The 12,725-nt window shown below is 39.5% G+C and overlaps 1 protein-coding gene across 2 annotated transcripts in view; it reads left to right on the top strand.

The window, feature by feature from the left end:
• The window catches only part of CRACR2A (calcium release activated channel regulator 2A), a 70,272-nt gene that overhangs the window by 44,941 nt on the left and 12,606 nt on the right, over positions 1-12,725 (top strand). For both annotated transcript variants that reach the window (XM_065655004.1, XM_065654994.1), the window contains 6 exons: positions 408-595; positions 2,551-2,622; positions 4,836-4,881; positions 5,694-5,785; positions 7,359-7,683; positions 11,579-11,792. In XM_065655004.1, coding sequence (XP_065511076.1) covers positions 408-595; positions 2,551-2,622; positions 4,836-4,881; positions 5,694-5,785; positions 7,359-7,683; positions 11,579-11,792 — 937 coding nt within the window. The remainder of the gene's footprint in view (positions 1-407; positions 596-2,550; positions 2,623-4,835; positions 4,882-5,693; positions 5,786-7,358; positions 7,684-11,578; positions 11,793-12,725) is intronic.

The raw sequence follows: 12,725 nt of genomic DNA, 5'->3' as shown, positions 1-12,725 counted from the left end.
TGTTGACATTACTGGGAATGGGAAGCTTTATCAGCTACCAGATTTTAAATCTAACAGTTTTTAGGCAGAACTCTGAATTGCTCTGTGTCGGCCTTGTCATTGTGGGAAATTGTCTAAAATAGCAGTTGTAAATATCAACTAAGAATTGCTAATCTGCTCTGTAAAGACCTTTTTTGTGGTTTGTCCTGGTGCATTTTTGAACTGGATGAAATTCAATCATCAAGTGGAATGATTTGGTTTTGTCATACACAGAGCAATGGAAGAACGCCAGGTGTTTTGTTCATATGTTGGCTTTGATAGAAATAGCTTCCGTATTCAACTGACCTCTAAGACTTGAATTGAAAGCCTCAAAACCAAGATGCCTCAGTTAGTTATAATACTTGCTGTTCTCTTTTCTTCTATCTCAGTTAGAGCAGCAATGCACAGAACTTCTCAGTGGCAAAGAAAAAACCAAAGTAGAGAATACCAAGCTGAAGCTGACTAACCAGGAGCTGCTGAGAGACCTGGAGAGAACATCTCATGAACTAAGCCTGGCTCAACAACAGTTACAGGTACTTCAGGAAGAGGCATCAAGACTACATGAGGAGAAGGAAATGTAAGTCTTCAGCTGCAGTGGTTCTAGTGCATTTGCTTAGCATGCCAGTGAGCCTCTTTCTCAGGGTATTTAGTGCCGTGATTTAAGTTTGTGTCGTAAGCAGAAACCACCAGCAAAGCCAAGTGCAGTTTAGACATTTTTCCCCAAGTAATTCAGTATGTTTTCTGTAGTATATCTGGCTTCTACAGAATCTTTTGCTACTGTTTCAAAATATCAGTGTTCTCCCACCCCCCACTCTGCATTTGTTGAGGCTGTTTGGAATTAAAAATCAGCTTAATTGGTTAAAAAGTATGCCTTAGTCTTGAAATATGAGTGGGAATCCTTATAGAAATTACAGTTGTGGCACAAGATGCTCTCAAAGCTAAGTCTGAGTGTGCTTCTCAGAGTGTACTCTGGCTATGAGATGGCTACGACATGCTTGTTTTCTTCATTGAAAGCAGGTCTAGTACATCATTTCTGACCAAGGAGACTGGCCAGCAAGATAAAATGTAACTTATGCAGCTAAATCACGATTCACACAAGGCCTTATGGCGATCCAGAACCATCATTTTGGGGTTTCCAGCTCAGAAGCTTTGGATTTCAGGTTCTGACTGTGAATTAAAAAATATTTTTCAAGAAGAAATTTTTACAATTCATATAAGTGGCAGATCAATCTACCTGTAGTGCTCCAGCATTCTACACAAAGCAAAAGTTACATTACCGTGAAGCTGTAGTAATTGGCAGAAGTGTTCATTGAAGTCCATTTAATGGAAGATAGTTTTCAAAAAGTACTCAGGGATCTCTAAAACCCTCTTGTTGCCAATGGAGAGCACATGGATGCCAGACTGGTGCATACCTTGCCAGATTCTACACATTTCAGCAATGAACTACGTAACTCAGAGCTGTGGCTATTTGGCGTATTTCAGGATAGAGGATAATATTAAATCAGATGGCATATTCTTTTTCTGTTAAGCTCTGTGCCAAACCCTGTTTAGTTACTACTAATTTACGTTTTCTTGAGGGTATAGATAATGAACTTTGTTGATAAATAATTGCTAAAGAACTATTTTTAGGTTTGCATGTTTGATGTGTGTTTTGGAAGTAGACAGTCCAGTCCTCCTCGAGGTCGTTTGTTTCCTCTTTGAAGCCTCTTTCAGATCAAGAGCAAAGACTATGAAATGATCTGGTTTTAAAGTTACAGGGGTCAGTGGTCTGCCCAGTGGTCAGACTGCTGAAAAATACTACTGCATTTACAAAGCACATTGGATTCAATAGTGTTTTATGGAATTAGAGCTCAGCCCTACTCAACTGCACCTGCAGTGTTGCTTAAAACATCTGTATCAGTCTGGTAAGACCTGAGCTGTTGAAGCAGGTGTAATGTTCCGACTGTGCACAGGAAGATCTTGAGGCTTCACTGAAAGGCAAAAAATGTGTAAGGCCAGACACCGAGTTGCATTAAGTCAAGATAAATGGTGTAAATCTAGGGTAAAAATCTGAGACGCTATGTCCAATATTTAAGGCTGCATAACTGTTAAAGTCAGGAACTGAAAATAAATTTTAGGGAATGTAGATATCTGAGCCTGACATGTGGTTCCAGTAGCAAGACAAATTCTAATTTTGGGTAAAATGTTACATGGTTTTCAGTGGCCATGAGTGAGAAGGATTTCAGCAGTATGTCTTCTCTGAATGATGCAAGTGCCAGTATCAGCATATATTAAGCTCTCTGGATGAAGAAATTATAAAGCTATACATTTTTTAAAAAATAACCTCTGCTCCTTACTCTGCTAATTTGAACTGCTGTGGTACTGTGGGCCTTATACTGGTTATCTTTTTGAAAATTAGTAACCATTCATGCAGAATGAAGTCTACAGATTTGGAGAAGCTGAACTCTCAAATGTGGATACCCCTAGGGAGAAGCATTTTAGCAGTGTTGTTACCATGGTTAAAATAATTATATTTTGTTCTTTTCATTACAGGGAGGTGTATCGAGTGACAGAAACCTTACAGAGAGAGAAGTCTGGACTTCTGAAGCAGCTGGATTTTTTAAGGTAATGCAGACCTTATATTCAAGAACTTATTGCATCATTCTGAAGAGAATTAAAGGATGAAATTATGTTGGGATGTGTACTGGGTGTAGGTGACCAGATGTTGACAGCGGAATGCCACAGAGGCTGCCTCAGTGCCAGAGGGAAGAGACTGGGACTGCCCCGTGCCAGACACAGCCAGTTCCAGCTGGCACAGCTGAGCCCCTCAGCCAAGATGGTGGTGCCTCAAGGAAAGCCTTTGTAAGAGAGGGTAGAAAACAGTGCACAGCAGTTGAGAGAGAGGAGTAAGAATAAAAATGTGTGAGAAACAGCCCTGCAGACACCAAGGTCTGTGAAGGAAGAGGGAAAGGAGGTGCTCCAGGCACTGCAGCAGAGCTCATGCAGGAGCAGGTTCCTGGCAGGACCTATGGCCCATGGAGAGGAGCCCATGCAGGAGCAGGTTTATTGACAGGGACTGTGACCCATGGCGGACCCACACCGGAGTAGTCTGTTCCTGAAGGACTGTGCTCCATGGAAAGGATCCACACTGGAGCAGTTTGTGAAGGGCTGTCCTGTGGGAGAGAACCCACACTGGAGCAAGGTAAAAGTGTGAGGAGGAAGGAGGAGCAGAAAGGAGCTGTAGTGGACTGACCACAGCCCCCTCGTTCCCCATCTCCATGTGCCACTGCGGTTGGGAAGGAGGTAAAAGGGTTGAGAGTGCAGGAGTGAAGTTGAGTCTGGGAAGAAGGGAAGGTGGGGAGAAGGTAATTTTAGTTGTGTCTTTGTTTCTCATCATCCTACAGTTGAGTCTGTTTTGTCTGTGATGGTAGTTGGTAAGCAATCTTTCTGTCTTTATCTTGACCCACAAGCTTTTCCATCTTATTTCTTCCCTTGTCCTGTTGAGGGGGGATAGTGAGAGAGCAGCTGGGTGTGCATCTGGCAGCCAGCCAAGGTCAACCTGCCACAGGATAATGACACAACAGACAGCAAAAATGGTCCCATTCTTGCACACAGTAGATGGTAGTACACATGAAAGATTCACTTTGTTTTGACAATTCAGTATTGTAGGACAGTCTCCATTCCAAAAGTCAAACGTGAAAAAAAGCAATGGTCAACTGTTCTAAGCTTGTTCTGTGGTAGAAGCCTGGCCACAGGAGACTTGGAGCTTGCAGAAAGGTTCTGTTGTTTCTGAAGTTTCTAAAAGCCAAAACAAAGATTCTTTCACCAAAATATTTGTTTATTTATAATTGTATCAAAATATAGTTAGCTGATTTTCTCTGTCACACTTCTATATTCGTAGACTTTAAAGTTTGGAGTTGCGTTCAGGCAATTGTAACACTCTTAATGTGCAGCAATGTTAGTTTTTGTTTGCTCAGTGGTAAGTTTGCATGGGCTATAGATTGTGCTTGCCTTTTCTTGCCTTCATTCACTGCATTTCCTTCAGGATGCCTCATTTTAAAGTTACCTAAAAAGCTTCCATGCTTGAGGATAGTCTCCTGTTTTGAAGTGTGTTTCTCATAGGCCACTCCATGTGGTGTGATCTTATCTGCTGTTGGGAATGGAGCCATAGATAGAAACATCTGACAGCAGAGCTGTAATGGCTGCTCAGTCTCTTTTGTGGTCAGGCCAGCAATACATGGAGACAATGAATGATGTACCAAGGAGGTGTGTTGTCAGATCTGATCAGAGCTGGCTGATTGCCTGGAGTCTCCATCTCTTGACATTTTCATCTCTTCTGTATAATGAATGGAAGATGGATGTTTTTCTAGGGAGACTTTTCCATCACAGCCACAATTGTAGCCCTCAGAGGGACATCACTGGCCTTCAGAGCTGTCACCAGATGAATAGAGAATTCATTACACCCTCTCCACATTAAGAAGTCATCTTTACCATGAAAAGCTTTAAACATTCTAATTTAGAGTAAGTGAATGCATATTGACCAGAACTGATTTCTGTGTGTTAAGGCATTCGTTTTCATAAATTACAGAATGATGGCCAGATACCAGCTGGCTTTAATCAGCACAGCCCTAGTAGAGATTCAATTGCCCAGACAGGGAACTGGCTGTGGCGAGAATATAAATAAAGCTTGATCAAGGGTGGAGATATGCCAAATTAAAGTGCATTTGACTTGCCTTTTACACTGCCAGCTGTCCAGTCTGTCTATCAGTCTTCAGTAGAAAAGTCAGCAGTTCTAAATACTTGGCCTCAGTATTTCTTTATTTGTATTCTCTTTGCAGGGAGAGGAACAAACATCTCAAAGATGAACGTGACATATTTTTACAGGTAAACAACTATTATTTTCAAACCCAGTGTTGAGCAAACACAGAACAGTCTCAAGAGAAGGGATTCAGAAGGTTGTGCAGGAAATAGGCTCTTGTACTACTTAAATCTTGCCCATTCTTAATTTATATTGTGTTTTTTCTCACTTGTGAATAAGATTTTTAAATTTGCTGAACAATTTTAAGAGCTACGTTTTTAGAATTATAAAGTTGGAGCTATCTTGAGTGAGATGAATGTATTTTATAAGCTGAGGATGCAATTATGACAGGATGAAATAAAGTAAAAATAGAAAAATTGAATTGTGTTAATGTATCCAGTCAAGAATAGCTAATATCCTGAAATGTTTATACAACAGTACAATATCTGTGTACCTGAATCAGTACCTGAATACCTATTGGAACTAGGTAAGAGCAGATCACATTGACTTTTTATCCAGCAGCAGAGAATGGGCCCATAAGAAGTTCCAGAAGTACACTGGCTTAAGGAGACTAAGGTCACTTAGTTTACCTTTGTGTTCTTATTCCTACAAGAAGCTGCTAGTGTAAATCACCATATATCTATTGACATATTTTCATGACATTATGCTGTTTTATTGTGGTCCGCTTAGTTTACAAAGAAAATTAATTCTGTCAGGATCTGGAGTTTCCATGGTCTCATTTTTTATCAGTCAGGATTTGGAAGCATTTATACTCTAGGATTTTTTCTACATTTTTTTCTTTCATATTCGTTGCATTATTTAAGCATTAGGAATGAAGGTAGTTAACCATAATGAACAACAGGAGCAAATTAGTAAGAACTACTCTGTATTTCTGCAGAAATGCAAAACGAGTGTTACGAAAACCATCTGGAAGCAAAGATCAGGGTCTGTCATTGGGAAATACATAGAGGACAAGATGCTGCCTAACAGGTAAGAACTTTTTTTCATGTATTCCCTGTTTGAGTACGATGGGGCTTATAGAAAGACGATGTGGAATGTTTTCTTTGTGATTCCTTTGGACTTTTCAAAGCATGTCTTTCTAAAGTGTCTGTCACTATAAAATTACTGTGTTTCTTGAGAAATTTGGAAATAAAGAAACAAATTTTCACATAAAACAAGTGTACTGTCTGCAAAGGCAAGAAGCTTCCCCTTTGTGGATGAGTGTATGCTGGGAGGCACAAAAGCTTGCCTGTTACCCTATGTTGATGTGGTACAATGTTCTTGGTAACTCCCTGCAAAACTATACCTCCTTCCCTCTCATTCTAGAGCAGGGGTGTCAAACTCACTTTCACCAGGGGCCACATCAGCCTCACAGTTTCCTTCAAAGGGACGAATATTACATTTATACAGTCCTAAAATTACATTTGGCCCTTCGAATGCAACCACGAGGCTGATATGGACCCCGGTGAAATTGAGTTTGACACTCCTGTTAGAGGACAGCAGTCCTGTTGTAAAGTATGAGAATTTGAACTAGTAAAACATGGAGAATTTAGTTCTCAGCTGTGTGGCTGTAAACTTGAAATCGACAGGAACAAGATGGTGATCTCAGTGAAACACTAGCATGTTTCTTTTGAGACAAGCGGAGCTGGAAACACTACTATTTCACTTTAAATAGCAGCTAAGACAATGTCCCAGCAGGAACAGGGTCATGAAGTGTAAAGAGGGAAAGCCTGTGGAGGTACAGTTTGGTAAGTTCAGTACTGAGAAAGTGGAGCACAATTGGCAAAAGCAATTATGGTACAAAAATCACAGAAAAAATTAAGTAACAACAACTTCTGCTGTCTCTAGTCCAATCTTCTGCTCAAACAGAGATAACTCCAAAACTAGGTAAGGTTGCTCGGGGCCTTGAGTTTTTGAACATCTGGATGGAGGTCCCACAGCCTCTTTGGACACCTGTTCCCTTGCTGCACCAGTCTCATGAAGAAGTTTTGTTCCCTGTAACAAGTCAGCATTTCTCATATTGCAGCTTGTGTCTGTGGTCATTGCATGCATCTGAGAAGACTTTGGATTTATATTATCTACACTTCCCCTCCTGTTGAATCCCCACTTTGTCTTCTATTCATGCATATTAGACAAACCCATCTCCTTCCTGCCTGCTAAAGAGAGAATTACATGACACATAGAAAGGGTCTGGTTTGGGAGGTTGTTTTATTCTTCCAGAATAGAGGGGGGAGGACAGTAGGAAATTTACTTTAGCTATTTATTTAGTAGAGAAATTTACTTTAGCTATTACATGAGGTTAGAAATTAAGCTAATCTTATGTTTCGTATTCTGGTTCAGGTTTTTGCTGTAAGTTATTAACTCTCCCCATGATGCTTACAATTATCAAACATGCTATATATATACACACATTGTATGATGAGCTGACTTTTCAGTAGACTTTGGACTGAATCTACTGTGCCTGCTGTGAGTAGTAAAAAACAATTGAGTTGCACTAGAAAAAAACAATAGGAATTCAGGTCCAATATATTTCTGTGATGTACTTACTTTTTTCTCTGTCTAGCCATTCATTTGAAGAAGATGATGTGTTCAATAACTCAAAGAGAAGGAATTCTGCTGGACCAAATGGAATTCTCTCTGTAGAGCCTGATGCTAGAGCCACTGAAGGAATGTCTAAAGCATTGCATCTCCAAAGAATAATATCAATTGAGGAAGATCACTTACCCCAGCTTCTTGACAGGCTGGTTGATAAGCAGCTGAATAGATGGACTGGAGAAGATGAGAATACTTCTGAGATGGAAATGGATAAGAAAAACACAGAACAATCAATGGAACACTCACCATCATCTTCTAGAGAGCAGCCTATAGGGAAGGAAACACTGTCAAATGTAAGAGGGCAAAGGGGACCTCTCTTTGAGTAATGTGTGCAGTTCAGAGCCCCACAATTTCAGAAGTATGTACTTGAATGTGTCCAGGGGACGGGAAGTGTCCAGGGCTGCCGGAAGGGTTAGAAGGCAAGTGCTGTGAGGAGTGGCTAAGGACTCTGGATTTGTCTAGTTTGGAGAAAAGGAGGCTGAGGAGCAACCTCACTGCCTTCTACAGCTTCCTGAGGAGGAGAAATGGAGAAGGAGGTGCTGTTCTCTTCTCCCTGGGATCCAGTGACGGGACACATTGAAATGGTTCAAAGCTGCATCAGGGGAGGTTCAGACTTGATGTTAGGAAACATTTCTTTGCTGAGAGGGTGGTCAGACATTGGAACAGGCTTCCTGGAGATGCGGCTGATGCCCCAAGCCTGTCAGTGTTTAAAAGGCATTTGAACAATGCTCTTAATAATATGTTTTAACTTTTGGTGAGCCCTGAAGTGGTCAGGCAGTTGGACTAGATGGTTGTTGTAGGACTCTTCCAACTGGAACTGTTCTATTCTATTCTAAAGACCTTGGAAAACATTAAATGGTGTTGAAGGCTAATACATTATTCTTTGAATCTAAAATTATTTAGTTTTCTGGTTTTAAGTTAAAGCATGACAAATTAAACCATTGCGTGAAGAGGGAGATGGAAATATACTGCAGATAAATGTTGAAGGTGCAAAGAAGGGAAACTCAAGATAAAGGAGTGGTATTAATAGTTGCAGACAATGTGTGCATAGACTTAAGTCTGAAGGACTGTTTAGGAAAAGTGAAGTTAAGCCTTGTAATAGATGACACAATAAGATCCACTGAAATGTAGCAACTGTCTAAAAAAAGGGAAGCAACTATTGTTGAAAAGTGAGGGGGTTTGTTTGTTTGTTTGTTTTTTCCAAAAAATGACATTTCTTATATGCTGGTACTTTCGAGTCAGCTTTGGTAGCTGTTACACTATCTGAGAAATGACAAGAGCAAATATATTTTTAATTATTTTTTTGAGATTACTTTTAATTAGCAAATTGAAATCCAGGGATTTTGTTGTTGTTGTTGTGCTTTGTTTGTTTGTTTTGGGGTTGGTTTTTTTTTTAGCTCTTGCTTTTACGTGCGTGTTAACAATGAATTTACCATGCAGTAATAATTCTTAAAACAATATGCTGGAAGATACGTTTCTTTGGAGTTTAAAGTCCTTCTTGCACTGCTGTTTCTTTAGAGATAACTCTGTGTGTTTTCTAATTTTAGTATCATTATTAAGCATTACTCATTTTTAGATTCTTGAAGTGTATATTAAGAATATTACAGTATAGGAAAAATAGGTATGCTTGGTCATAATTATATAGTTCTTTTAGAAGAATCAAGCTGATCTTAAAAATTATGATCAAATTATGCCATGGTTACATAATAACTTCTGTCTTACATTTTAATAAAAAGTCTAGAGCACAGAACACAGCTTCATCCTTTGAAATGAATTAATACAATGCATATTTTTTACTTCCTGTATGACTTATTTTGTATCATATTTTTGAAGTACGGCATCATTGGACTTTTGAACAGCAAAAGTGAAGTAGGTCATCAGGTCCAGCTGGAATAAACCTATCCTGCCTGCTTTGTTTCAGCAGTTGTGTCCCTTGAAACTACATCCTCTCAGCTGGGTAGGAACTGGGCAATCCCTCAGATCTTTTTTCTTACAATTTTTTTTTCCTTAAAGACAATTGAAAGCAAGCATGGAGGGGAGAGAAAAAATCATAAAATGTCTTCTGCCTGGTTGTTGAAAACATTTTCTTTCAGTTTCTAAAGAAACATCATGAGGGTAATACAAGAAGTGCATTTCCAAAGGTCACTTAGAACTGGGGAATTCTTTTTTTTTTTTCCCTATAAATGTCAGTTCCTTAGCCCAGGCCTTAGTTTGGGTTGGTTTTTTGCTTGTTTTTTAAAATTTAGTTTGAAAAAAACACAGCTGAATACTCCTTTCTGATAAACTCTCTGTCGATGTGGCACTGAAATACAAGTGTGGTCCTGCTTGGTTCTTTTGGCGTGCTGACTCAGCCTGCCAAGGACTATTCAACTGATGGCATTCCATTGCTTAGGGCAGTCTCTAGGCTGCATGTTTGACCATTGCTACTTTGTATGAGTACTGCTTCATCTCCTTCCATACACCAGCTGTAGTCTGATGAATTTCTCATACAATTTTGCAATTCCTAAATGATGGCTCTTGGGATCACCACTTCTTGACCACGAAATGTAGACATCAGAAGTGATCTTGTTTCATAATGTGCTTGCACATTGATTCCCATTCCTGACAGCACACCTAGGCTAGGAGGAGTGGTATTCAATTATTAAGTGTTTTCAGGGCTGCTCTCTGCATATAATCCTCAGCTGGACCTGAGAAAAAAAGCTAACTCCCTACTTGCTGCATCACGAGTTATGAGGTGTGAGTCTCAGGGCCATATGTCAACTGGACTGTCTTCTGCAGCCAGTCCTTCTCTCCCCTCATGTCTTGCTGCTCAAATAATATGCAGTGTAAAGGAGTCTAATAAGCTGGGAGTGTTTTTCAGCAGAACTGAAAATGTGCTTTATGTAGATGTGTGTGTGTTACTAGCAGCCTACAGTTGCAGTGGAGTTTGAGGTTTTAATAGAAAAGGAGAAGTGAACAATGAGATAAGAAATCTCTGTATAGCTGTAATGGGCTATTAGCCCAGCTTATGAAAGAGACATGTATTTTTGCCCCCAAAATTTACAGCAGTGAATTAATTTTTTTCATACTAAGGAAGACAGCAGCTTGAGTTTTTATTTATTTTTTCCCCATCAAGTGCAGCTCTGTATTGTTTCTGCTTCTTTCTGTAAGGCTTCAGTATATTTGTAGAAAAAATTTGCAAGGCCAGACTTCAATGTTACATTCAAGGGACTTGTCAGGCAGTGAGTTCAGTTCTGATGTCTTCTTGAAGTCAACAGTCTCAGGGATTCTGTACCTCAAATGCCTGGCAGAGGGTCTTTCCCTTCCTCTCCTTCCCTCCTCTCCCTCCTCACAACCCCCATCCCAACAAACTGATGCCAAGAGCATCCATGATCTTGCTCCCCTTTTGAGGCATTAAGAACAAACCTACTGCCTCCGTATTCTTCCCCCACCTTTGTACAAAAGAGGAGAAGAGGCCAGCTAGGGCACACCCTGCAAACCAGCTGGTGCTACAGTGTTCTTCCCTAAGCAACTCCTGATGTACATATTATACAATGGTCTTGGGAATAATGACCTACTTGATACAGAGTATAAATATCCTCTCCAGCATGCGCTTAGCTTAGCCCACAGTAAACATGGACAGGCAGAACAAATTGTTCTTGTTTCTGCTTAAAAAGCTAAATGACAGAAACATAGCTGAATGTTTACAGCCTGATTATCTGGGTCTAATTCTCTCTCCTTCCCCCATGCTTTTACCTGTAATGTTAAACAGATACAGAAGTGCAGTAATTCCATGGAAACTCTTGGCTCCACAGAAGTCACAAAGAAAAGAATCTGGTGATAGATGGTATGAGCCAAAAAATTATGACTTTGCTTCAGTTATGTAGGTGAATATGTGCTGTTTCCACTGTCATTGGTACAGGATGAAACTACTGAGCAGAGCTGAGCGAAGTGTTATGGGTTTTGATTTGCGGGGATGAACATAAACCATTTTCTTTTGGAAATATCATGCATTTTTCAATGCAGTCTTATGTTGAGGTTCGTATGCAGTATACTTCGAGAGCTGAATCCAAATCACTGCACTTCAAATTATCTGAAATGATGCATGGCAAACTTCTGAAATTCTGAGTTATTTTAAGAAAGAGTATATTGCTTTAAGAGTAATGGAGAACATGATAGGATAAAATATCTTCTTTTTTCCCGTATCAGTTAGCCTTCAAGACAAGACAAAATGGAGAGGCAACAGGATTTGTAGAACAGTTGGAGGCTAATATTTGCTCTTACTTGAAGGAGAAGAGAATAAACACTGTTCCAGACTGCTTATTCAAGATTATTTTTGTGGGCAATTCAAGTGTTGGAAAGACTTCATTTTTAAGACGATTTTGTGAAGATCGTTTTTTCCCAGGCACAGCTGCTACTGTAGGTAAGTTTAAGAAACATTATTACTATTATTATGTTTGTTCCAATTGTACTTAGCAGCTTCTGCTGAGATCAGGTCTTGTGTTATGAAACAGAAACATAACAGATTTGGTAAAAGCCAATTATCTGAAAGCAGAGTAGGTGATGCAAAGTGAGTTCTCATAAACTGGGAAGCACATAATTGATGAAGAGGTTTCAGAATAGGTTCCGTACTGAAATCCTGGCAGCACTGAAATCAGAAAAATCCTACTGATTTCAGTGAAAATTTCTTTGCAGATCTCAGTGTTCTGAAACTGATATCCTGTTCCCTGAACTGCACTGTACTAACCATCCCACCTCCACACCCCATCTCTATCCCTCTAAGTAATTGGATTGTCTTTTAAAGAGAAAGTAAAATATCTGAATTATGTTTGAAGATTTAGCATTATATTAAGCACCAAAGAAATATGTTGGACCAATGTTTTCAAAGCAAAACATTTCAAAACCTATGTTGTACTTATGTTGCATGAAGTTGTAAACCAAACTTTCAAAAGTCAGACACATACAAGGTATAAAAATTTAAGTATAGGTTATTGAAATGCAGCTGAGTTACTGTCAATAACCACGTTCGTTACACTTAGTCTGTATTTGGGCCTTACTTATTCTGTAGCATATATGAAATAAAACTTTTTCACAATAAAAGGTATTTAAATTAATGGATATGTCTTGCATTTGTGACAATCTAAGAACATCAGGTGAGCAGTTGCTGTCACACCTTTGACTTACAGGGTAGGTAAAGACACGTAAGTTTAAATTTCTACTGGTATATTGAGTATCTAAGTTCACATTATAGTCAGGGAAGATCTAAGATATTAGCATAGGGATTTAAATTAATTTTGGCACTATAAGGTATTTCACCTGGCCTTCAGCTGCTGCTTTGGAAGAGAGCAAGTCTCCT

The sequence above is a fragment of the Caloenas nicobarica genome, chromosome 1, assembly GCF_036013445.1.
Source record: "Caloenas nicobarica isolate bCalNic1 chromosome 1, bCalNic1.hap1, whole genome shotgun sequence".
Taxonomy (NCBI): Eukaryota; Metazoa; Chordata; class Aves; order Columbiformes; family Columbidae; genus Caloenas; species Caloenas nicobarica.
Note: the sequence above shows the minus strand (reverse complement) of the source record. Positions and strands in the feature narration are given on the sequence as shown.